Raw genomic sequence first — 26,838 nt, 5'->3', positions numbered from 1 at the left:
AAGCTTGCTGTGCAACACCAAAAAAATCAGGGCTTTAATCACTGCCAAAGGTGCTTCAACTAAGTAATAAGTAGAGGATCTGAATTCTTATGTCAATGTGATATTTCCAGGGTTTTTTTTTTTGTTTTGGTTTTTTTAAATAAAATTGCAAGAAAATTCTAATGTTTTTGCTTTGTCTTCGTGGGGTATTGAGTGTAGTTTATTGAGGAGAAATTTTATTTAATTTTTTTTAAGCATAAGGCTGCAACATAAAATGTGAAAATAGAAGGCCTCTGAAAGCACTGTGTACTTTAATAGGAAAAATAGCAGAGGGGATTCTTTAGTAGAAATTGTAGTATCCCAAAATTGACGCTAGGAGTCGCCGGTCCCGCTGCAGCCTTCCCGTTGAGGTTATATGCGCCATATTGGCAGTCTCCTCCATCTCACCAAACGTCGAGCATGCATGTCTGAACCGGTTACTGAGGGGATATCTGTAAATATTTACAGCCACCTGCGAGCCTAAAGACAACATCATGGAGGCCGTCAAAGCATTTAACAATGAGGTTTGTGTGAAACCTTTGTAGAATATTGACCAGTGACGGTAGAAAATCTTGTCTAATTCACATTTACGGGTGCGAGCTAGCCAACGTTAGCATCCAGTAGCAGAAAGGAGAGGGGGGGCCAGTCTCGGACAAGGCCGCTGTCTGTTCACAACAATACAGCGATTACGTCGTTCAGTCCAATTCATGCGAATTGTCCAGACTAAAGCAAAGACAATAATATGTTAACGCACACCGCGTTGAGTTGGTAGTCTATGTGTAAATATTTTCCTTAGCCTGGTGCTAAACTAACCGTAACTAGCAAGCTAACAAGTTAGCAAAACCACCTCAGTTGCGCGATAACTTGGTATGGTAGCTAACCAACACGGGCGTGGGGGAAATGCCCCATCTCACTGCCGTTTTCCTGATAAATATTGAAATTATATAACTGAAGTCTGGCTGATTTAGCGTTAGCTTCCTGGTCTAGAGTTTCACAGCATGTAGATGGTGTGAGATAACCTAGCATATTCAGAATGCTCGGTTAACGGCTAGCTATCGCAGTTAGTAGCGCAACCATCATTTGTCTGCAGTGACACCAAATCCTGTCTGTCCTTTGGTACAAGCAGTCTGTGCTGGCCTCACTATCCACTCAGTTAGAATCTAACATGAATTACATTCTACAGTTGGCAGCAATTTTGTTTTAATGAGAGTATCAAACTAATTAATCGGAGGTTACCCTCTACATCCTTTCATTACGAACTTGGTGGCTCCCTGACCACTAACATACCCACAATGACCGTTTTCTCAAATGGTGAACAAAGCTTGCAAACAAGAATGGAGGATGCTCAGGAGTACTGCTTGTTTATATAGTAGTTGAATAAATGTCTGTTAGTATTGTAGTACGTTTTAACACATTGTCTGACAAAAGATCTTCTCTTGTCCCATTTCATGTTTCAGCTGTACTCATTGAATGAGTACAAGCCGCCCATCTCCAAGGCCAAGATGACTCAGATCACCAAGTCTGGAATCAAAGCTATAAAAGTAAGTATGTAGTATTAAAGGAGGTGTCAGGTAATGGGGAATAAAGAAATGGTCATGAAAGGGAATTCTTCTCCAGATATGTCAAGACTGAGGGACTGCGTTCATACATACGTTCTTTAATAAATAATGTTAAATGGGAAAATAGTAAGCAAAATGTGGAGTAGATAATGACTTTTTTCCAATTTCCCATCAGAGATATGTTTGTTTCAGCTATCGGCCTTACACTACCTTCTGTCATTTAATTAATGAAAAAAAGTTTTAAAAATAAGTTTAAACCCTTAAATTCTATCTTAACTTTAACTAATTGCTATTTTGTCATTTATGAACAACTAAAATCTAGCTAAAATGGAATCAAGGATAAATTCTCAAATGTAGACTCAATGTGCTCATGTCAATTACAGCAACACTAAAATCATGATGCCAGTGGCCCTTATTGTGCTTTTTACAAACTGCAGATCATCTTATGCCAGTGGATCCATTACTGAGCAACATCAACTCAGATAAACCCATCCACAGACCCACTCTGATCTAGTACTTTGTTTTTGACATCCTATGTCCCTTCTGTGAATACTTGTGCACAATATGTAGGAATAAAGTGAAGGGCTTGTGTTGGCTTTTCAACTTCTGATGACTATGTATTTTCACAAATACCTGGGAAAATTGTATCACTTAAAAACAGTGTAAAAGCATCTGTTGCTCATCAGGTACCTCTTTATGTTGTCTGTAAAGCCTTGAGGCTTATGAAGCCCTGAAACTCAGGTCCCACTAGACCAGCATGTAGTTGGTAGGCCAATAAGTAAGGCAGATGGTGAGAAAGCAATTGTTGGGTTAGTGGAAGGGTTTTATGACAACCAAAACATTTAATTATGATGTATATGAGGCTATTTACTATACCTTTTTTGGTAATTCCAAATTTCCATATGGGATATCCATGCTTTGTCGTACCATGCGCAGGGCTCATCATGTAGGCACTGCATAAGTGACAAGTCATGTTGCTTATCTTGGTTGATGTGTGTTTTAGGCATGAGGATAGAGGGCTGCAGCAAGACTGATGTCCTGTGGGACTTTATAATGACTTTTTAGTATCTTAAAATCAGAAAGTTAATCTAGAACATCAGTCATTTTTATTCTTAATTTACTGAAAAGTATGCAATAACACCGTATTACATGCAGGATTTTTTTTTTTTTTTTTTTTTTTTTAAGTTGCATTATCAGTGAATGGTGATAAGATCTGTCTGAAAGATCTGCTCGTCCGGCATATTCACGTGCTAATTGGAAGATCTAATATTTGAGACTCATAAGAGTTTGCTGCTCCACATCGAATAGTACGAAAATTGCACTTAAAAACCAGAGTCTTGATCCACACAAAAGCAAACATTTTTTACCATGACTAGCTTTACTTATAACAGTAACCTTTTTCACAGCAGACATCTTGATGTTTCATTGTAGGAAAAGCACAGATGTTTCTAATAACATAAATGATGGCTGTGTTCTATTTAAGTGTCCTAATAAGCCATGACAGTGTGACACTAGGCCAGCATAAACAATACCAGGACACTGAAACCAAGCAGCTAAATTGATTTTCAGCCATCATTCATTTCATTATTTATATCCGTGCTTTTCCTCTGGTGGCATGTGAAATCTCAATGCTTCTCTCTAACGTTAACTAGTTGTTTTAAATTAAGTTTGATGGCTCTATTGATGAGCTGCCGTTCTGATTGGAAGCCATGCTAGAGACTCAGTGTTAAGTTAGAACTGACTAGTTGATTTTGTGCCCGTCCAGTTGTAGAACAGTGGAATTGCTTGTGCATGCAAGAACAATAAAAAAAAATCTTTGAAGCTGTAACAGTATGAATAGATGCAATTAATTTGCAAGCATTATGACACTGTGTCTACACACAGCAGCTCCAGTCCTCTGTCAGTGTCTAAACTGGATGCACTGCAGTGTAGTCAACCCTGTTTTGGCAGCACTTAGTGCCCAATACACAATCACTGAAGTTAGACGCTTGGGGTTGTGGGTATGCATGTAAACCAGAGTGAAATGTGAGTCATTAAGCAGCCTGTGTAGACAGGTATATTGATTAAAATGGAAGCATATCGGTTCTGTTAGGCAGGCGAGAGACAGTATTTCAGACTTTATTTCCTAAGCTGTAATGCATCCTATGTAGACAGACGGTCTTGCCTTACAGACATACAATTACTGTAGAAAAACACCAGTCATTAGTTTATGATTGAATGTTGTGTTTGGGTAGTAATGAGGTTAATAAGGTTTCAAAGATCTTGAAAATAAAAAATATGAAAATGAAAAAAAAATTGTTTTATAACCTTACTGTGACGCTGAACATCTTTTAAAGTTTTAAATCTAACTTAAATGATTCTGCAGATACCTAGTATATGGCCTCCCCTTTTAAATCTAGCTAATGGTCTTACTGAAAATGCTACTCAACTGAAGTCGTTTTCTAATACATCTGTCTGGTTAAACAAAAAACAAAAAAGCTGCTCTACTCAAAATAGTCCCTGAATCACATATTGAAGGTAGATCATGATATTGTGTTTGCTTCTCCTGATATTTCTTCTCAAAAATTCTCTGTTAAGTACACACCATGATAACACATCATGATTTATGATATGATACGGGTCATTTGTAAACTAGTAGAAACTTTTTAATGCACAACATTGTTTGGCACCAGTGTTTTTTTAAACAGTGACACGACTAGGGGGTATTTAAAAGGAAAGTCCAAGTCTGTACAAAACAGGCCCATCTCAGAAGGCCTGTTTTGTTCCGGGGCTCTAATATTGTCCTGAGCTGCAATAAAAACTATCTGGGGAATTCTGCCCCCCTTTAATTAGTTTTATGTACAGATTTGTCTCAGTTTTGCCAGAAAGTCCCTTTCTATAATGTGTCTCCAGTATTTACTCTGCATTACACTAATGGCTGGTTTCCTTCACAATGGGCCTGTTAAAAGCCTCCCATAGGAAAAGGCTGATCAGCAATCATTGACCAAGTCTCCATTAACATCTATGGTTGTATTTCACTTGAAGCGCTGAACTGGTTAGCTTTTTTTTCTGAGATGCTGAAGGCCAAGAGTGAAGATATTTTAACAAATTATTATTATCTATTATTATACATGTGAATTAATCAAAGGTTCAAGGGCCTGACCACACAGAGCAAGGACACCAGCCCTTAACGATCAGTCTTCTGTTAATGTATTTCCTTGTTTGGTGTTGCTGTGCCTTATGCTGCCTGTGAATAACACCTGTTTCCCCTTCCCTCAGCAGCTCTCCCAGCTCCCCCAATGCACTGAAAGTGAAGGAGGAGGATGGGGTGGAGAGAGTTACAAAGAGATAAGAGAATCCCTAACCAGCTTAGGTAGGAGTATGGGTTGTTTCACAAGGAAGATGGAAGAAGACTAAAATTATTTAAAGTTAATTTGCTCCCACACACCCAGAGAAACAGAGGCTTTTTCTGCTGCCACTGTGTGCTCCCTCTCTGGTTGTCATGCATTGGTCGATGTTGGTTTTGAGGTTTTGATGGTATTTGAAGTTGAAGGTACATTCTTGTTCATTTTCTTCTTCAGTTGTCTGATGGCAGTATTTTTGTGTTGGTCTGGTTGATGCAGATATCTTTCGACATTTCCTGATCGATAAATCCAAGCATTTGTTGTTTGTCTGTGTTGCTTCATACTGCATATTGATGGAGCTTGAGCAGTTGGTAGTTGTGACGTTTAAAGTCCGGAGATGTGAGTTGGCAAGTCTACAAGTTTCCATTGGTGATTTTATAAAATGTTGCCCTTTGGGTATGTGTATATCCATATTATTTTGCTGCTTTAATACTAAATATACATTACAGTAATTCAGCATTCATTCTCAACACAACAGACATCACATATATAGTATATATAAAAGATTTTCAGGTGACACGGGCTGGTTAGGGTGGAGTGGTCTGGAAGATCGCTGGAAGTGGTCTTGATGGACATTATTTTAGGCTACTCTTCATGCAGAATCTTTGAGAGTTAGCAGTCATTCAAGAGTAAACCACTACAGTCTTCATACATCTCCTAAGAGTTGTCTATTTCACAGTGCATAAACCCTGAATGCTTGTTATGACAGAGCAGCAGTGATTCATGTCTTCTGTACATGCAATCTGGCTATATTTTGCATGTCGGTGCAGTGTAGTGTAAAAGGACTTGAAGATTTCCGTTTTAACTGCTGATCCCACAGCATTTCCCATACATACGCTCTACTTGAGCTGCAAGCCCATGTCAATTAAGACTTGCACAGGAAGAGAAAATCACTAACACCTTTTTTCAACCTTTTTCAAACTAAGAAATTTTTGGCCACACATGTCTGAAATGTGTGCACTAGAGTAACTGAGTGGGGACTAGAGGCTTCTCTGTGGACAGATGCCTAGGTAGCATCTACCAATAGCTGGCATGTGAGGCATTTAGGGGATGTCTGTAAATTGTAGTAAACCTGGGTTAAATGGGTTGCATGTACTTTGGTTGTGCCGTGCCACCCACCACTGTAAGTAAATTCTGAACCTGTGGGATATGCAATTATAAGTCCTAATTTTGATATCAAATTTTTATTTTAAGGTAGCATACCTTACCTTACCTTTATACAAGTTTTTTAAATCTGTGGTGTTGAATCCAAAATGCTTCAATGCCTTACAATTCATATGGTTTGGTGTCATAATTATCCTTTCAGCACAGCTTGATAATTCGCTCCATTTTCATAAGCCAAGAGAACAGTAGAGTAGTTTACTGACTTTTTAACAGTACAAGTACTTTAACTGATTATGCTTATCAGTCCAATACTTTAATGGTACTCTTTGTTATTTTGTAAGAGAAAAAGAAAACAAAGTAAGAACAGAACTAACATTGCTTTATTTTCTCATATGTACTTAATTAACATTAATGAGTAGCAAACCTCAACAGCATTGTTTTGAAAAAAATGACTACTATAGACTGATTTTGTAATGATGGAAATGTAAAAAAAAAAAAAAAAGTACTACTAGTTATATATATTATATACTATATTACTACAGGACTTTTTCTTTGACAGTATTTTTCTGTGCAGTAGTTCACCAGCAGCCCCCAAATCGCTTTCTCCCCTCTGCTCTGAGTGATCTGAAACAGAAACTGATTATCTGAATGAAAGTTCAGCTGATGCTCTGTCTGTTTCAAATTGAATTTAAAAACATGCCCATAACAATCAGCTGGCCAATGGTTACTTTTTTATCATCAGCCAATGTTTGTATAAATTGGTTAACTACATTTGTGGGCTCTAGGCTGCTAGCATACAAACTACGAGCTAGGCGGTCAAAAACAGTACATTTCTCTGCTTTTATGTGAAGGACTTACACTAGATGCTTTGAGAGATCACTTGTTTTTCCGCCCTTGCATGCAAAAGACGTAACCACACTTTTGAATGTTTAGTTCTCTCCACCATTGTCAGTAAGAGCAGGGGTTCTGTGTGTGTACTGCCATGTATTCCAGCATGTGAGACAGAGCTGCCCTGCCTGCACACACAGAAGAGACATCGCTCTTCTGGATTGAGAACAGCGAAAATAGACGAACGTCTTAGCCAGAAATGGAGTTGATGAGATAAAATGTGCAAAAGAACTTTAATGGCAATAATAAATCTTTTTTCCTTATTTCTCCAGTACCAAGAGCAGAATGGATAATGTTGGAGCTTATCGCTATGGTCTTAAAAGTGTAGTCCTGGAACCAGTTTAATACAACTTTTCGTTACCTATCCCTTTGCAACACTATAAACATTCATTAGGTGCACTGTCTGTACTGACATTAGTCACAGCTACTTAGAAGGCTACTATGAACTAGGTATTGCTGGCATTACTCCATATTCTCTGTCTGTCAGAGCACACACAGATGCAAATGCAGTGGAGGGAATATCTTCACAGATTCAGAGTGAGCTGCTAGCTGCTGTGCAGACTGGTAAAATGGATCTGTCACGTCTCCTCTCCAGAATCATGCTCCTGTAAGTGTTGAGGCCACTGTTAGATACTTCATTTGGTGACTGTGTGTTTTAAAAACTTTCAGGGCTGCGTTCACACTTACAACCTGGAGCGTAGCTCACTCTCAGTGGAAGGTGTAGCCAAGGTGTTTTTGGTTTAACAGCACCGTGCTCGACAGGTGACAGGTCTGTTTACAATGTGTGCTTTAAAAGACAGAAAGATAAGCATGGAAAAGGTGCAAAAATTAGTGTGTTGTTATGTTTACATCACTGCTGATTGGAGGTGGAGCTGATAAATACCCATGATTACTGTTGACACAGGATTAACTGCCAGTAGTAGCCTTTCACAGAAACCACAAAAGCCAGATGTGACAGGGGATAGCAGGTGTTTTGTCCAGTGTAGAAGGGGCTTAATTTTACCACAGATGCAGTGATTCAAAGAGTGACACATGGTTTGATTTGGACCAATCAGGTTCCGTCTGAAGTCACATTTTCACAATCACAGAGTTTGTGTTCACTAGTAGGTAGTGTATTATGCCAGTGTTGGCCTATTAGTGGCTGATTAAGTGCCCTCCAGTATCTTTTCAGCTGTATATTTGTATCTCTTGTCTTTGCGTATTTTCTTTGGTTTGTTGTCTTTGTTGTACATGTCTCTCTTTACTTCCCTCTAACAGAAAGAGGAAAGCTTTCATAATAACAACGTCATAAATCCCTGTCTTCCCAGTATTCCAAGATTTGTGCAGTGTGTCGCTTCAAATGAGTTGGACCAAATTTATTAATGTGGACCTATGGCAAGACAAGTGTTGCAACAACATGAATGAAATAGTTCAGTATAAAATCAAGTGTCATAACTAAATACTCCCTATGTAAGCTACTGTTCCCTGTGTCTATTATACAGAAGTGCAGTGCAATTACTTTTTGATATAGCAGCCTCTGACTTGATTCTCAGTATTATAACTTTACAACTACTTCTAGTGAATCACTACTTAGACTGCTTATAACAGCATTACCAGCAATAATTTATGACGGTACTGACACTAATTGTTTGCCTCCTAAAGGCTGTTGTTCGAGTTTACAAGGTCATTAGGATTCATGAGTTACACTGATGGTGTAAACCTCCTCATCTTTTCACATCCCACTTTGTGGGATGCATAAAAATTTCCATACTATCACTTTTTGTCGACAGGTTGATATTTTTAAAACCTAGAGAAACGCTGCACATTGACAGTGTGTCAGAGTATGGGAACTAATCTGGGATCACTTTTGTCTTTTTTCGTAATTCTTTTAAGGATGCTTCGAAGGGACTTGGTTAATGCTTAAAAGATGAGGTCTATTCTTCTTGATACTTGATAATTGCAGCATAAAGTGTCTCAAACTTTGTATATTATGCTCAAGTTGCATGAAGATAAGATTATTCCCATGAATTCTCAAATAGTGGTCAGTGATTTTACACCACTGAAGAAAGAGCAAGGATTGTATTCGGCCTTTATTTATCTAATTTCTTTTATGGTTTTACGGTATATTTAATAAGAATTATTCCTTAACCTACGTTTAAAGTCTGTCCCTGGTCTGTAAAATGAGTGTTGTTTCTATATACTTTAGAAGCAGTAAAGGAAGTAAAACCTTACTTCCAAATAGGGCTGAACAATATGCAAAATATTGCAATTATTTTGGCAGATATTGTGATTGCAATATGAGTCACAATTTAAGTTGGAATGGTCATTTTTGCATTTCAGTTTTCACTAAAAAAACATAAAAATGATGATGATGTGTTAACACACATGTTCCTTTACATCTGGAAAATGATTTTAGGCTGGGGCATCTCTGTAGTGTCACAATGCCTCATTTGTGGTATGTTGTGAAACATTTAACCTTAAGCAAAAAATGGCAGCTCCTGCGATTTGGATATTTCACATTGCGATTCCGATAATATTTCGATACATTTTTCAGCCTTACTCCCAAATATATTTGTCATGAAAATAAGCAGTTTATATCCTGGTTTATTTCCAGATATACTTGATTTAATCTCTGATTTATGTAGGGCAGTATGACTGCCACAACATATCAACATATTTAGCATATTTTTCATTTGTTTTATACCATTTTTTAGCAAAACGTTAAAAGCCACATGGCTACATGTACTGATTACATTTGTGAGAGCAATTCTTGATAATTGATATGTCGTTTTTTATGTGATATTAAATGGAGCTCTTAAGACACACCAGTGTTCTTGTGCATCCAAACAGTTATTTCATGCTCCAAGAAGACAAGCAACAAGGTTCTCAGTCCCCACTGCAATCAGCTCAGAGTAATCGTAAACTAAGGGAAAAATAGAGGGAAGGTACAAACGAGCAGCTGATAATGCATCAAAGATAAATAGCAAGTTGACATTTTTTTAAAACATCAATAAGTTTATAAAGATTAGTGTTACATTAGTACATAATGGGAACTCAAAGGACCTGCCCCAACACTGGTGTTTTCAATTATTTTGGCTGATTAGACTCCCCTGTTAACAAGGAGGTGTGGTGGGATTGACGTTGTCTTACTGGAAATTTGTTTGTTTGTTTATATCCTTGAATCTATAGCTACAGTGAAATAATACTGTAGAGAAAGGCATGCTGCTTGGCAGTGAAGGAAGGACAATGATAGGGATTACTGACAGTATAGTGTTTTGATAGGGCTGCTCGATTATGGCAAAAATAATAATCACGATTATTTTGATCAATATTGAGATCACGATTATTCAACACGATTTCTCATTGACTTTGGGGGAAAAAACAATATAAAAAAAATTATTTCAAAACAAAAGCTTTATGTCTATGTAGTTATTTCCGCTATACACGAAATTAGTAAAAGATATTTATCTCCAAATGTCTTAATTAGAAACAGAGTTGGTGAATGTGGAAGAAAACTTTTATGTTGTAATAACTAATACGAAATCTATTTTCCTAATTCCTTCAATACCAAGAGTGGAACCGATAATCGGATGGTGTTTGTAGGGGGGAGACATTTGTTGTGAAACAGAATGCGGCACAATAATCATTTACTAATGATAAACTATATTTATTCACCAAACAAATCAGGTTTTTTAAAATCACTTTTTAAAAATATTTTCGAGCCAAAAAATATGAAACCTCCAACATACCTACTTTACCTAATATACTTTTTTCTTTTGCTGATTCCTGCCTGCCTCTATCCCCTACATATGGAAATAACAGATTTTACCCCCATAATTCTTTAAGATCAAAGAATATTGGTACTCTCTTTTATGCTGACATTATAACTCATAAGTAATTTGTGTTTAAACAGAGGTTTATAAGGGAATATCTTCACTCTGACAAAAAAAACAGTGCTTAAGAAAATTAAAATAATCACCAGCTCAGACATCATTTTTGACTTGATCACATCCTGAAAACAGAAGCTGATAAATGTAGAACTTATCTTTGTATGGTCTCTTATATTTCTAAATACTTTCAGCAGCAGAAATTGGCCAAGAATAGAATAAAAAAAGATTCCCTGGCTTATCGCATTGTGAACTCAGTTTAGTAATCTATTGACTAAATTGGAAATAAGATGTATTACTTTCAAATTAAAATTTACCTTTTTAGATTTGGGGTTTAACAGGAAAATGGTAACAAGACATGAAGAGCCAATTGCATGTGAAACTGTAACCATTATTAAGTGAACTGTTGTTGGTTGAAGTACTTAGTTCTGAGAAAATGTTATTACTTTTATTTTGTGATCATACTCTGAATAATAACCTGCTCCAGCCGGCAGATACATAGATTTGGAATTATTACCAACAGTACTGCAACCACTGAGACCTTTTTATATGTCGGTGTGTTCAGTCTTATTTTTCCCTTTAGGTCTTAGGGATCAAGTGCTGTTTGTTGAACTGGTATTCAGGTTACAGCGATACAGCTCAGAATGGGTTTCAACTTGAGAATGCAAAAGACTCCCAGATGGAAATAAACTGCCTATTTGCTTTTCTGTAACATGTTGGATTGTTTATTACTAAACTTAAATCTTGTGTTACTGTTATCCCAGTCACCAGGGGACTTGAAAACATATTTAGCTTTTTGCTCATCTCAGTTTCTCTTTTTTTTTTTTTGTGTGTGTGGTTACAAAGGATGTTGAATACTGAAACATTACAACTATTAGACTGAACAACTTGTTATGTAGTAGGACTTTTGCAACTTATTATTACTGACACTTATACAGTGTCAGTTTTAAAACTGGTGCCCTTGTTTGGCCTTTTAAAAAAAATCTTACAAATGAGCCCAATCTTCAGATTAGGGAGAATCCCGCTTGTGTGGTTGAGGAGGAAAGTGCCTGGCCTGGCTATTGTTGTCTTTTGATTTTTTTTGATAATTCCCATGCATTTTTCCCATGGCCTTAACAGTCATTTAATTACCCAATCCCAAGTTCATCTCAGTTAGTAATGGGTCTGTGGGTTTCTAAGGGTGAAAATGTTGCTGAACATTGCTGATTTTTATAATTACTTGTCAAACACATTCTCAGATTCTAAATACGAGGAAATGCGGAAATCAAATTAGACTCTGCAGATGCTAGATCGGTTGCCTGGAGACAGGTCCACACTGCAGCAACTAGTGTATGAGCATGTGTTTTCTTTTTCATATGGGGAAAAAAGCATGCCTTTGCTCAGAAGGGCTAAGCTTATTGATGTGTAAGGGCAGGTAATCTCATCATAAAATATAATTTAAATCAATTGTCATTGTGCTGATTATGTCCAGAATAATTCTCAAGGAATCTCATACATGGCATGATAGAAATTATCCTATTCAGTGTGAGAAAAATTCTGTAGCTTTTCCTTAAAAATCATTACTATATTTTGAACTTTTACTAAATAAAGTCAGTGCAGCTTTCACATGTAAAAAGACAAACTCCTCTATCGATGTGTCGTTTCCTCATCAGCATTTACTTCTTTTCTCAATTTCTTATCCATGCTGTGAGTCAGTGTGTTTACATACACATTAGTGGCTTGGTTCGTTAGGAAATTATTACAACACAACACATTATTATGGTAATAAGAGCTATATTGGAGTTCATTTTTATTTCATTATAGATTTTTAATTTTATTTTTAAAATACCAACTTTCAAAAGTCTGTTTTTATTTCAATCTTGGCAGAATGCCCAGCATTTCATGCTACATTTAATTTCATTGTGTGTGTTTGACCATGGTGTTGTCACCAGTCACCACCTCCTCACCTTTCAGCCAATTTCATGCGCCCTGCCTATAAATACAGCACACAGACACTGCAACTTACCTTTTCTTTAGCTAACCAAGTCTGCTCCTTCTACCTACCTATCTGGTTAATAAGCTAAGCTGGGTTGTGAGCTGATAATATTATATTATAAATATGATAATATAATATCACATTAATAATACCTTTCATCACAGTTATTGATAGTGGGTGTCATAGTGAAAAGCCGTTGTCAGCAGCTAGCTGGTTGATTTAGTCACCTCAGAAATGTTTTCATTCCGAAGTTGTTTCTCAGTGAAAGAGAGAGACTCTGTGAAGAGCAAAAAGGCATATTTTTTTCTGTGCTCATTCTTCTCAACAGGAACTTGCTAACATTGACTCTTTAGTTCAAAATGCGCATTACGTCTGTTGTCCATCCTTGGATTGGATCGGCTTTTCAGATCACCTTTAGCTCCAATATATTGTGTGATTTGCTCATTTTAATGAGTGCATGTGTGACAACATTGCAACCCCTATTTTCGTTGTCAAGCTACAATGTTTTGTCCTGTAAATATTGGTAGGTCTTGAATATCACATGGTAATTGGCTTGCTAAGACTACTGAAACACACAGCTTAATTTACTTGTATCTGCTTAGTGTTAACATCTGTTTACTTTCTGCTTATTGTTGCTGATGTGGTCATTGCATTAGGCTCCTAAAAATCTCTTGAGTTCTTGGTCTGGGTCTCAGATCTTTTCAGTTACTGACAACATTTCAGGCTTTAGTAGAGCTATTGCTCATTAGAAAGTTGGCTGGAACTGCTGAAACTTTTTTTCCCCTATAATATCTAGGTAATAGTGCTGTGGGACAAATACATTTCACACTGTTAATTCAGTCACTGCAAGCCTTACAAAGCTGGACGCTCTCACCTGGCTCTTAGTTAAATGGCATAACACTTGAAACATTCTAATTTTTGCTCGGCTTCATTACTTTTTTTGTAAATGGAAAGCAATAAAAGTAAAAATAATTATTTACAACATAGTCTGATGGATGTTGCAAGTGTTAATAATGTTTATAAATACCAGAATTAATGTGTGGTTCATGATGGTTCATGCTTTTGACAGCAACACCTAATTGCCTTATATGTGATCCCTAATATATTGTCGAGAGCATACTTGCTAGTTGCTTGAAAGTGTTTCATTTGTCTTATTTAAACTTAATTCAAATGTCTACATTCCTCTGTTTGGTCCCTGGGACAAAGAGCCATGCACCTAGGCCCATCAGCCTCTTGTACTTTGACTCCATCTACTGGATGATAGTAGAAATTGATCTTTTAGTTATGAAATGTTAACCCACAACACCACTAAGTCTAAACTCTTGGATAAAGTCTTTCCAGATATGGAATTTAAAAAAAAAAAAAATTGTTTTCATAATCATGTTTTTACTGTAATGAACTGTACTGTGTATGAAAAGGCTAAATATGTAATCCTTCCAGTTGTCTCAGTGCCAGTGGATTCATGTGTAAAGCTTAAGCCAAGACTTTTGTTATCCATCATTGAGGCATGACTTTAAGCATTTTTGTACATCACCCTGTATGGTTTGTGAACCTGCACATTTTTGACCCCAGCAAGTCCTAGGCTGTAAAATGTAATCAGCAGTCCTAGCTGTGCTCACTGATGGACGGGGCACAGAGTAAGTGTTTGTGTTTAAGCTTCTCAGTCAGTGTCATTTGCATAAAGGTCAAATATTAGCAGCAGTGGCACAGGCATAGCTGTGCTCAGCAGTCAAGGTGGTGGTGTTGCAAGGGTCAGCATCATCTCTCTCCATAAGCAATCACTTGACACAAAGTGACTGTGCTGCTCATAATGTGTAGACAGACACAGAGGTAGGGAGAGCATCCACTGAACACTCTTGAGTGTTGTGTGTCCACTGTACATAGCAGGAATATACAAGTCCTGACATTGACAGATCTTTTATAGACTTTGTCTGTGCAGGCCTTTTAGCTCCATGGTAAATGTAGGTAGTAAACAAGGTGCAACAGTGCAGTTTCTGTAAAAGGACAAAATAAACATCTCTACTGTGGTATAAATTCTTGTACGTTTAAACTTCAACATGTACAATTGTACACCAGAGTTTGCATAGACAGATAGAAAGCAGAAAAAAACATGACAGCTCATTTAATAATAGGCTATTTTTGTGGTAATTAACTTTAACGTGGCACAGCCTTATCTGTTTTTCCTTCTTTCCTTCTGTTATGGATGGGTGAGCCAAAATGTCATAAATGATTATAGCTTTTACTAGGCACAGTTAGTCTGTCACAAGTTAAGGTCAGTATTATCAGTTGATCTGAACCTTCCCAAAATGACAGCTGTCATATGATAGCTGTCTACTTACCCCTTGCTGGCAGCGTAAATTTTATTTAGTAAAATTTCTATTTAACCAAAGACTATATGGATTGAATCTAGCAAGCAATCAAAACAACATATGGAAAGTGACCATTTGTGCTGGGCATTCTGGTCTTTAGAGTTGTTTAACTGAATTGAGATACTTAACCCTTTCACTTATTTTAATGTTCACAGCTTGCAGGTTTTGTGTGCAAGTGAGTGAAGTTGAAATCAGAATTTAAAATGGAAATGGAAAATTTGATCCTCTATACTTATAGAGGGATATCTACCATACCTCTGACATACTTAGTCTGTAGTTGTAGTTGTGAAGTCCTGGTAAAAAAGATTACTTTCTCACCTGACTAGTGAGTTTTCTTTTTTTTTTTTTCATTTATCTGTTTCACCCTCTAGAATTGACAGTTTACCCCCTCCATTAACGATAGTCATTGCTCATTAGTCCTTTTGGAGTCTCGCTAAATAAGGATAGAACAGCTGAGAAGATATGGTATTACAGCTATTTTCACATTTCTTCATATTTTTAACTGCCACAAGACAACTGCTGTTCATCACTAATCCCCCCTCTTCACTCTCAGTAATGCAGGTGTGTAATACACACATGCGGCAACTGGAGAAATTTTCCAACAAAAAAGAAAGTAGTTTTTAAAAGAACATTCAATATACATTGGAGTCATGTACTTTCTGTTCCTTTCTGTTTGATTTTCACAGACTGGAGCTGCTGCTTTTGAACCTTTCCGCTTTTACTGTTATTTAGCTCTGCTCCGAGAGACTGCCGTTCAAGTCACTTACCTTGTTGCCTTCCCTTTGCTTCTCTTTCAGTTCTACAAACATGTTGTCCAGAGTGTAGAAAAGTTTATCCAAAAGGTGAGTCATCTTTTAGATAAGGAACAACAGTTAACCCATGAATAATTTACAAACTTTTAAGGACACTTCCACTAGTCAGTTAATGTGATGATGAGGTAAATTCAGTTAAGTTTGATTTCCCTTTTCAAAATCGAAAGAACTCATAAACAAAATGTTGATAAAGGCCAGAATATGCTCTTAATAATTGTATATTCAGTGTAAATGCAGTGTTCATACTTCTGCAAATGTACGTATGTATGTGTTTTCTTAACAGTTTTCTTCTGAACAAATTGAAGTGTTAGTATAGCTGCATAAATTGCTAAATTCATCACTTACGTTACCTAAGTTATGCATAAAAGGCCCCAGATAATGAATTCATAGACTAATTAAGTGTTCTTAGAATATCCTAACACCAGCTGTCTGTGTCTGTATTACAGTGCAAACCAGAATACAAGGTTCCAGGGCTGTACGTCATCGACTCAATTGTTAGACAGTCACGACACCAGTTTGGCACGGAGAAGGATGTTTTTGCCCCTCGCTTCAGCAAGAATATCATCGCTACGTTCCAGCACCTCTACCGCTGCCCTTCAGATGATAAGGTCAGATAGTTTTTAATAGGTTTTGTGTTCATCTCTGTGGCTTTTCATTTTTTGGCTTGTCATGGTTCAATGAGAGATGATATTAGACATTTTATATATATAGGTAATTTGATGAATAGATAAGGGATTGGCAGTGGACTCGCATCATTGCATTTGTTTGAGTTTGTCTGTGTCCTTCAACATTATGTGCTGATATAAGGGATTAGCTTTGAACTAATGTAAAAGAAGTGGAAGATTTCTCAGTTAGGTTAAAGTAGCTATCTAAGCAACTATTTTAAGGCCAGAAATATTTTTTTATTAATTTTTGCATAAATCTTCCATTTCTGGCCATCAGAGAGCGTTGATCTATGTTACTAGCTGGTTATTTTCTTGGTCTAAATGTTGTCATTTAGACAACAATGTCAATGTCACATTTTACTGTTATGTCACCGTTGCCTCTCTGTGTTGGTGTTTCCAGAGTAAGATTGTACGGGTCCTCAACCTGTGGCAAAAGAATGCTGTCTTCAAGAGTGACATCATCCAGCCTCTGTTGGACATGGCAGCAGGGATTCCACCTCCTAGTGTCACCCCTGTAATGCCCAGCAGTGCTGCCCCGGTCAATAACACTACACCTGGTCTGTCAGAGCACACATAAGCACAGTGAAACACACACACACCCTCTGATAATGTGGTCAGATTACTTGTTTGGCATCTCTAGGTAATGTGTTTACTTCGTGTTTTATATAACAACATTTGTATCTCTGTGCATCAAGGCACTCCAGCCACCCCGGCCACCCCAGCCAACTTAGTCCAGGGTCTGCCTGACTGGGCTTCCCAGATCACCAACACAGACACTGTGGCTGCTGTGGCACAGATCCTACAGAGTCCCCAAGGACAACAGGTTAGCGTGCATGTCCAATCAAAGTCTCAGTTATTAAACTAAAGATTTTTGATAATGGCTAAATGATAAGCACTGTTGGATTTTTGTGTCTTACTACACTAGTCCTGACACTTCTAAATTGCCGTTGCTGGTGGTCAAATGTTTCACATAACACTCTGTTATCACTTGTTGTAGCTGCAGCAGCTGGTACAGAGTCTCCAGATGCAGCAGCAGAAGCCCCAGCCATCCCTGCTGCAGGCCTTGGATGCTGGCCTAGTGGTGCAGTTGCAAGCTCTGACGGCACAACTCACAGCGGCTGCTACTGCCAACAGCCTCAACCCTCTGGAGCAGAGGGTCTCTTCTTTTAATAAGGTAAGGCTAGAGACAGCAGCGTTAGTTACTTATTTCCTACATCATCTGAACCCCCCTAATGTGATTATGTTGTGTCTTTGCTGCAGAAACTTTTGGGTCCGTTTGACTTCAGCAATGATTCTGAACGCGGTGAAGAATCTAAAAAGGACACTTCGTCATCTCAACTGTAAGTTGTTTTTTTATCATTACACACTAACTAGTTAATAATGATCCAGAGTTAATGCCACTTCACTGTGTTGACCGCATCCACCAAGTGCTTGTATCTAATGACCTGTTGACCATTTCCAGGCCTATGGTGTCTGAGCCCATCAACAGCTCCCTCTTCCATCAGTTAGCTGAGCAGCTACAACAGCAGAACCTGGAGCAGTTTCAAAAGCAGCTGCTAGAGCACCAGCAGCACCAACAGAAGGTAGATCGCACAGACAAAGACACAGACACATACACACTCAGAGCAGTTTTCATCAGAACATTTTTCACAATGTGCTGGAGCTAGGCTTGGGTTAACAGTTTATTTTTTTCCTCCCCGCCTTTCACTACATTCACCATCCTTGGTAGAGGGGAAGGACAATAGAGTGAAAAATATTCTCCCAATATTTTTTTCATAATTATTGATATATACATTTAATACTTGTAATGATGAGGGAAACATATTAAATATGTGCATTAGACCTCAGGGATGCATACAACATGTTATGGTGAGTAAAACTGAATATGAACATATTTACAAGAACACAGGGTACTTTTTAATTTGAATTGCAAGGGGTATAGTTTAAAATTCAACCCTTCACAAATTACAATATTTGTTGTGGTTTTAAACAATTTGGCATTTATGCTTATTACGCTCCATGCACTTAGGGCTAATTTCTTAGTGGCTAGTGTCTTGGGGTGTTCACAAGTGAGGGTAGGATGGAATGGGAGATTGACAGGCGGAGCAGTACAGCTGTTGTGATGAAGAGGGAGCTTAGCCAGAAGGCAGAGCTCTCGATTTACTAGTCAGTCTTCGTTACGACCATCACAGATGGTCATTAGTTTTGGGTAGTGACTGAAAGAGATTGCTTTTTCTCTGTTTTGCCTCTATACACAAGTGAGCTACATAAACCTAGGGTTGTAGCCTAATAGGGTGATTGTGGAGAGGTTTGACCCTAATGCAGTACATCACAGTACATTTAGCGAAAATTACTCATCGTTACATTTTTTTTGTAATAACAATCAAGATTGTTTATCTGCTCTGCCATACTGGGTAGTAAATAGCCTTATATTGATTCACAACGAAATATCATCCACTGCAAACAGTCCAATCACATACTCAGATCCACACTTTTAATGTTTCAAGCACATCCAGCTCCAGCACTAGAACACTAAGGGCTTTGGCCTAAACGGTTGTACAGATAAGAACACTGACAACAATTTGTATTTCAGAGCAGTGTGTGGGTCTCCACATACAAGTGATCCTACATTTGAAATGGAAGTGGTAGTTGGGAATAATATTGGCACAAAAATAAAACCAGAAAGCACACAATCAATTATTGTGCTCAAATTAAGCTACTGCAACAGGAGATTCCCTACATTTATAATTCTAATTCCTAAAAAAAAATTAAGTTCAGGAAATGGAAACAGTTGGGTTCTTATCATTGTTTAACAAAGTTATCAGTCAATATGCAGAGACTTACCCGTTTTGATGCTTTAAATGAAAGACCTGTTAAAAATATTGCTCTTGTTCTTCCTCCAGGCCATGAGCATAGAAGGGCAGGATTCAATCTTTGGCCAAGAGAACTCTGTTGCGACTGCTCAAGGCAGCAGCCAGCCACAGCTTCCTGAGCCAGAGAACAAGTTGGATGACTCCATAGACAACCAACAGCAGGTAAGCCTGATCAGTGGGCCATTATCTAAACTTAACAAAACTGTGAAAGTATTAATTAACTTTTGTAAATAGACTGAATGTCTCAACACAAGGACTGCACATAGAAGAGTTGATTTAGCTGCAGGCCAAGGTCTCATGATAATTACTGCAGTTTTCTGCATGACTTTGCATTTCTGTGTAGGGAGTTGTTGATGATGTCTTTTTTTTAGGACATGGATCTGGACGAGGGCCCAGATGGAATGGAGGAGGAGATCTTTGAGGCGGAGGAGAAGAAGACTGTTAGTACACGCTCCCGAACACGCTCAAGATCACGCTCTAGGTCAGTCCCACTTATTTCAGAAATACATTTTTTTGGCAGAATTTATCAAACGTACCTGGAATATTACTGAACTTTCTGAATTGTATAAGTGAAAAAAGCTGTGACCCTTTAGTATTGATACAACCGGACTGACCGTGTTGCTTTGAAGATCAGCCGAGATAAGTGTATGGAACAGGTTTTGACTGTAATATGTTTATGTATAAAGAGGTGATGGAGCTCATTCTACTTTCTTACTTCAGAAGAATTACCCATGTTTCCTCTGTGGACCCACTAGATAAACGTTAAGACATCACAGACTGACCAGACAGTGCTTTTCTTCATCACATTTATGTCAGGAAGAGATACTGGCACCAGATCTGGATTCTGTGTACTTCTGTCTAAATGTGTTGACATTTGAAAGACCGTGTTTGACTGTATTTCCAAATAGAGGAGTCACTTAGGATAGTGATTATCTGCCTATACAAGCTTGTAATATTAGGTTGCTGTAGTACATAAACACCAACTAGTTACTCATCATAGTGCAGTTCAATACAGTTAAGATATTTGAGAAAAGTTGTTGATGCTCAAAGGTAGCACAACAATCGAGGAAGTAGTTCCAAAAGTTTTGGTGTTCCCTCTGTAGGTCTCCCAAGAAGAGGCGGTCCAGGTCCCGGTCTGGCTCACGGAAACGCAAACACCGCAAACGTTCCCGCTCACGATCCAGAGACCGCAAGAGGAAGTCATCACGGTCTTACTCAAGTGAAAGACGTGCCCGAGAGCGAGAGAAAGAGCGGCAGAAGAAAGGACTGCCTCCCATACGATCCAAGACTCTGAGTGGTAAGTGGAAGACGTCGATGATTGCTGATGAATATTTTCATTGTTTTTTTCCTGTCTGTGCCTTTTCTAATGAGTAATATCTCCTACCTAGTGTGCAGCACAACTCTGTGGGTGGGCCAGGTGGACAAAAAGGCTACTCAGCAAGACCTCACCAACTTGTTTGAAGAATTTGGCCAGATTGAGTCTATCAATGTAAGTATACTAACCCTGTAATTTAGTAACAGCATGTTAGCCAGATTGTTAAAATGAAAACTGGTAGGTGAGTCTTAGTCTGTCATTACCTTATTGTGACCATAAACTGCTTATCATGTTGTGCCCCCATCACCCCACCATCACCACCATAGTTTTAATTTGTTTGTCATTTTCTTTTAACCTTCCATTCTCCTATGTAATGTAATCTGTGTGTCTCTGCAGATGATCCCTCCTAGAGGCTGTGCCTACATCTGTATGGTCCATAGACAGGATGCATACCGCGCCCGCCAGAAGCTCAGCACCGGCTCCTATAAGATTGGCTCAAAGGTCATCAAGGTACACATGATCTTAATAATTTGATTTATTGTGTTGTCTTTCTCCTTGTGGTTTCTAATGTAATTTTTCTTTTACATAATGTTGTAACCTCAGTGATAGTTTAGCTTTCCAGGCACATGGATCCTTGTATGCTCCTAGAAATGACTTTGAAAAGGCTGTTTCCTGACCTTCATATGTGTATGTGATCCAGATTGCATGGGCTCTGAACAAGGGCGTAAAGCAGGAGTACAAGCAGTTTTGGGATGTGGACTTGGGTGTCACCTACATACCCTGGGAGAAGGTGAAGCTGGATGATCTGGATGGCTTTGCTGAAGGAGGAATCATTGACCAGGAGACCGTCAATGATGGTGAAAATAAACACTTTTACTCATCAACTTCTTTCTTGAACACAGATACTAAGTCTATTGACTCGGTAGCAGTGATTGTTTAAATATAAGCAGAACAAGCAAGTGTGTACACACATGATGAAAGCATAACGCAGATATCCAAACACAAACACTTCTTGGCATTTGATCATGTTACTGGATTAGTTTTCATTCCCTCAGATGGTATTGTTATGGTAATGCCCAAAATCCTTTAAGAAATCCCATCGGGTTACCCCCCACCCTGTTAGGAAAATGAAGACAAAAATTGAGTTGGAAAAACACAGCTAAACTCCTTAATCCAAAAGAAATATTTGGTTGATCGTTTTGAATTTCTTTTGAATGGTTTGTCTTTTTTTTGCAGAGTGGGAAGCAGCCAAGAATGCTGAGCCAGCGAAGGAAGTTGCAAGTCAACCAGTAAGCGCAGAGACTACAGCAGTATCTAACACCCAGACTGAGACCTACAACCAGCAGGTTACCATGATGCCTGTACAGGTACTGCACATAGACACACTATTTTGATGCTTGCCAGCTTCTCCATAAAATAATTATTCAAAATTTAAAATATTTCATCTAGATTTTTTATTTATTTTTTTCTTTGTTTATGGATGATGATGCATCTTTCTTTGTAATAAGTAGTACTTGGTTGATCTATTAAACATAGAAAGAGCAGCAGACATTAAATGGGAGCTTGGGCAGCCACTGAGACTCAATCAGTTACTTGTGTACCATGTAAGATATCACACTGTTAACTTACCCATGTTTTGCATGTACACTCACTCACATTTCTCTCATCCAGCTACCAGTTGCCCAGGCCGTTCCCAGTGCAGTAGGTTTGGTGCCACCCACCTTCCCTGTTACCATGGGCATACCCCCTCCAGGTTACGGGCCGCCACCACCCTTCATAAGGGCTAGCTTCAATGCCTCACAGCCTCCACCAGGTAAATGAAGCAAACAGCCACATAAAGATCAGATCCAGAAAAATTCACAAGCTTACACAAAACTTATTTTCTATTGTGCAGGTTTTATGCAGACAGCAGGAATGGCCTCAGCAACTACTTGTAAGTATTTATGACTTGCTATTCCTATAGCTAATACACGCATATAGTCTGAAAATTGGCAAAGTAGTTAGTTTAGTTTTAATTTATTATTTTTGATTAAATTTGTTGTTTCTCCTGTACTCACCTTTAGCTCTAGTGCAGCCTTCAGTGGCCTCCAACCAAGAAGCTGTCAAGGAATCACCATTCAGCGCTATGATCCCTCCAACCAGCACCATCCCTGGCAGCTTCATGCCCTCAGCCATCCCCGGAGCCGGTGTGTTCAACCCTGTGGGAGTCCAAACTCAAGCCACCAATGAGAAAACAGCTCAGTCTGCAGAGGGATTGGATGCTGCTGCAGAGCTCACACTGCAAGGTGATAATAGATTTTGTCTGGTGGATGCTCGGATCACATCTTGTGGAGTATTTTCTTTTAAAAGTTTTTTTTATGTGGGGTTATAAAGGTTATTTGTGTTTGACTAAGAAGAATTTTAACATTTATTTCTTTTGTTATGTTTTGTTCCCAGGCATGCAGAATGCTGTCCGCAGTGGGATGGGTCTCCTTGGCATGCACCCTACAGCCTCCCTCACCCACCCGCTGCATCAGTCTGGTCTGGCTGGGCAGAGAATGCCTGGCTTGTTGCCTCTAGATGTGCGACCTAACCTCCTTCAGCCTGGGGCTGCAGCCCGTTTCCCACTCCTCATGCAGCAGGGCCCTGCCCAGCAGGCTGCTGGCCTCCTCGACAGTTCTCTACAGGCCCGTGCCAGAGCTCCTTTCTCTCAACTGGACCCCTTCAACAGGGCCCCGAACCTTACCAATGAAAGTTTATCCAAGACAGAAGATGAGTCTTCCTCTGGTGCTGATGAAGGCAAAGACCAGGACTATCGCTTCCCCCCAATGGAAAAGCAGAGCACAGGCCTGCTGAGGACCCCGCCACCAGAGCACAGGGAGCCCCTTGGAGCTGGTGGTGGAGGAGCAGGAGGAGGTGGAGGGGGCAGGCCTCCCTTGCTCCAGACCCCAGGGACAGCCAGAACCAGCCTAGTGGGACGTCTGCAGGCTCTTGCAGGCTTCACTCCTGATAACCGCTGGAACCAGGCCAGAGGAGACTTTGATGAACGAGATGGCATGAGAGGAGGCCCACAGGCTCCTGGCGCTCCAAAAGGCTTCCAGGAGGAGCGCCCCACACCTGGGCAGAACTTCCCCAACCGCTTTGACAGCCGTCCTGGGACAGCAGGAGGAGCAGGCGTTCCTGGAAATGCTGGTGCTGCTGGGGGGCCACAGGCCTGGAACCGAAGTGGTGGTGCCACAGCTCCTTTTGATAGTGAATTACATCAAGACCTAGATGACCGAAGACGACCATGGGACAGACAAAGAGACAGAGACGAAAGAGATTTTGACTTCAGGAGGGAGATGAATGGTAACCGTCACAGCCGTGAGAGGGAGCGCGAGAGGGAGAGAGACAGGGAGCGGGGCCGAGATCGCAACAGGGAGCATGAACGCGAGAGAGACCGTGACAAAGAGAGAGATCGCGAGAGGGAACGTGAACGTGGGAGCTGGACACCTCTTCTCCCTCTACCTACACCTCTGCTTCCAACTCCACCTCTTAATCCCAACCTGACCCTGAACCAAGGCAAACTGCTTGCACCACTCAAATTGAACCCCCAAATGCAGCAACGATTTCAGTCCCCACTCCTGCCTCAAGCTCAGGCCAAACCTTCCCCCATGGGTCTGAACCAACAGCTGCCTCAGGTGCAGATAAAGTCTCCACCTCCATCCCAGAGCCAAGCAGCTATGCCTGAGCCCCAGTCAGAAACCTCAGGTCCATCTGAAACCCCCCAGGCGCTATCGCCACTGGCTGCCCAGTCACCTGACGCATCACCTAATAGCAAGAGTCAGAGCCCGTTGACTGAGGTTCCCACCCAGGCCGAGTCATCGCCACAATCAGAAACCCCTCCACAAACAGAATCACAATCCCAGCCCACAGCCGAATCCCCATCCAAGACCACCGCTTCTCCAGACACCGCTTCTCCAGACACTGCTTCTCCAGACACTGCTTCTCCAGACACTGAGACCCCAATCCAAGCCTTACCTTTGGTTGAGGCGTCATCCCAGGACTCACCTGTGGCCTTCACACTAGCTGCCAGCCCCCCTGGAGAGACAGCTCACTCCCTGGAGGAGCAGGAAAGTCCACAGAAGGATGAGGAGGAGTCACAAGAGAGAGCCTCCTCACCCCACCCCCAGTGGGTCAACGGACCTGGGATGGACAGTAGCAACGTGGCTGAACCCACACCTGAGGCCTCTCCTGAGCCCACTGCAGACCCTTCCTCTGACTCAATGCACCCTGAAAGTGAACCAGAGCAGGAGCAGCTTGCCTCTCCTAAGGACGTAGACAATGAACAGAGTGAGCCCATGGAGGAAGCTGCGAGTCAGCCAGTGGTAGACACTGTCACAGACACTGAGGGGACATAATCATCACTCAGTAGGTAAAAGATCATTTTGTAAAGTTGTCTCTTCTTCTCTGTACTTATGTCAGCAAACCACCACCACACGGGACATGACGAATACTGACTCACATCAGTTATTGTCTGATAGCCAATAACAAATGATTTTATCTCTCACAAATACCAGTGTACTTAAATAGAAGGCTCATTAGCTGATTTATTGATAGAAATTTTGTTTGTATTTTATTTCCTTTTTCCTTTTTTAAAATGTAATGCAACCCCACCCATTTTAATTAATCTAAGCTTGGTGAATTTTATCAAATTGCCTGCCAAAATGTTTCAATTGTATATGGGGAAAATAAGCTTTGACCTTCCTATGGAAGAGAGTAAGAAATCCTGGCTGTTCAACTATGGATTGAATACAGTTTAACACAATACTTGAAAACGGCAGTTGCTGGCCCCATTTTCTGTCTCCTCTTCTTTTAAAATGCTGCTGCAAAGTTTTCAAAGAATGCTTTTGTGGTGTCCTACAACACTTTCTATTTCTAAGGAGAACAAATAGCCTGCATACGGTGAGACCAGTACAGTTGCTTATAATTGGGAAAAAAATGAACACTTTTAAAATGAAAACATGAAAATGTTGTATCCCCAAAATAAATGTCTGTAATTTGTTTCTAATTATACAGTGAACACAAACAGAAAATGACATGCCAGGGGGGGAGAAAGAAAATGAACAGAGGGATGTTCTCATGTCGGGTGCATATTGTTTTAGTTTGAAATAAACATGCTTTGTCTGTTTTAAAAACATATGCTTTAGGACTGTTTTCTGACCGAGGACCAGTGGAAACTAAGACTGCTTTACAGACTCGTACACATTGTGTGCTGTCACTTCAGTCGATTTGATGTTCTCGTAACCCAAGTTGCTGCTATACCATCCATCCACAGAGCGCTTTGTTGGATGCAACCGTGGGACTTGTAGTTTTTAGTTACTGATGACTTCAGCCTGTATGTTTCCCTAAGCTTTTGCTGGGTGACTGTTGAGGAGGGGATTGTGCCTTTTTGAATGGATTTGTCGTTCATGATGCTACCCAACACTACTGTGTGATGTACACAAGACTGTGCGTGCAACTCAGTTTCAGACAGCTCTATGAACAGAATGCTACCTGCACAGAATTGACTGGCCTACCGTTTGAATGGTAGCTGGGCAGTTTGTACAGCACTCACCTAGAGGAGAACAATATATACTCCATTGTTCTGTGCATGCAGGCCTGTAGCCATGTTTTAACCTTCTTGTCTCTCTTGTTCATTTCATACTTGTAGTGCTTTTCTGTTGAGACATACTACTAGAAATCCATAGTCTGCTGTTCTCTCAGACCAAATGTCTACTACAGGAGTTGTGATGTTGAATAAAAGTTGAAGGTGCATCAGTTTTTTTACCGCTCTTATTGTCATGAATCCTGATTGAAGTCAATCAGACGAACTTTTGCAAACACATCAACACTGCAGCTTCGACCTCGAGAGCAGAATGCAACTAAGATAACTAATACTTTGACCAGACATGTTAGTAGTTTAAACCAATAACAAGATTCTGGTATTGACATATCTTATTTAGTAGATTGTCTATTGAGATAAGCATCAAATATCCTTATTTCTAAGGTTC

At 39.7% G+C, this 26,838-nt stretch overlaps 2 protein-coding genes across 4 annotated transcripts in view; both read left to right on the top strand.

Moving 5' to 3' along the window:
* The first annotated feature begins 404 nt into the window (after positions 1-404).
* On the top strand, positions 405-26,608 carry scaf8 (SR-related CTD-associated factor 8). Of its 3 annotated transcripts, none has more exons than XM_056393862.1 (20): positions 405-542; positions 1,476-1,559; positions 15,960-16,004; positions 16,421-16,582; positions 17,040-17,196; positions 17,335-17,462; positions 17,637-17,813; positions 17,900-17,979; positions 18,102-18,222; positions 19,543-19,674; positions 19,884-19,993; positions 20,616-20,809; positions 20,901-21,001; positions 21,224-21,337; positions 21,528-21,684; positions 22,064-22,194; positions 22,499-22,640; positions 22,722-22,760; positions 22,891-23,112; positions 23,264-26,608. In XM_056393862.1, exons 1-20 carry the CDS (start codon positions 513-515, stop codon positions 25,204-25,206), a joined length of 4,269 nt encoding a protein of 1,422 aa, XP_056249837.1. In that variant the 5' UTR covers positions 405-512; the 3' UTR covers positions 25,207-26,608. The 3 variants fall into 3 exon arrangements, with proteins under 3 accessions (XP_056249837.1, XP_056249838.1, XP_056249839.1); XM_056393863.1 differs by lacking the exon at positions 405-542 and adding an exon at positions 4,836-4,929; XM_056393864.1 differs by lacking the exon at positions 405-542 and adding an exon at positions 4,839-4,929 and having other exon boundaries at positions 1,531-1,559.
* The window catches only part of tiam2a (TIAM Rac1 associated GEF 2a), a 91,653-nt gene continuing 89,991 nt past the window's right edge, over positions 25,177-26,838 (top strand). Inside the window, exon 1 of the mRNA XM_056393859.1 lies at positions 25,177-25,220. The gene's annotated coding sequence lies outside the window, so the exon portion shown is untranslated. The remainder of the gene's footprint in view (positions 25,221-26,838) is intronic.

This window comes from Seriola aureovittata, chromosome 13, assembly GCF_021018895.1.
Source record: "Seriola aureovittata isolate HTS-2021-v1 ecotype China chromosome 13, ASM2101889v1, whole genome shotgun sequence".
Classification (NCBI taxonomy): Eukaryota; Metazoa; Chordata; class Actinopteri; order Carangiformes; family Carangidae; genus Seriola; species Seriola aureovittata.
This window is presented reverse-complemented; position numbering and strand designations above follow the sequence as displayed.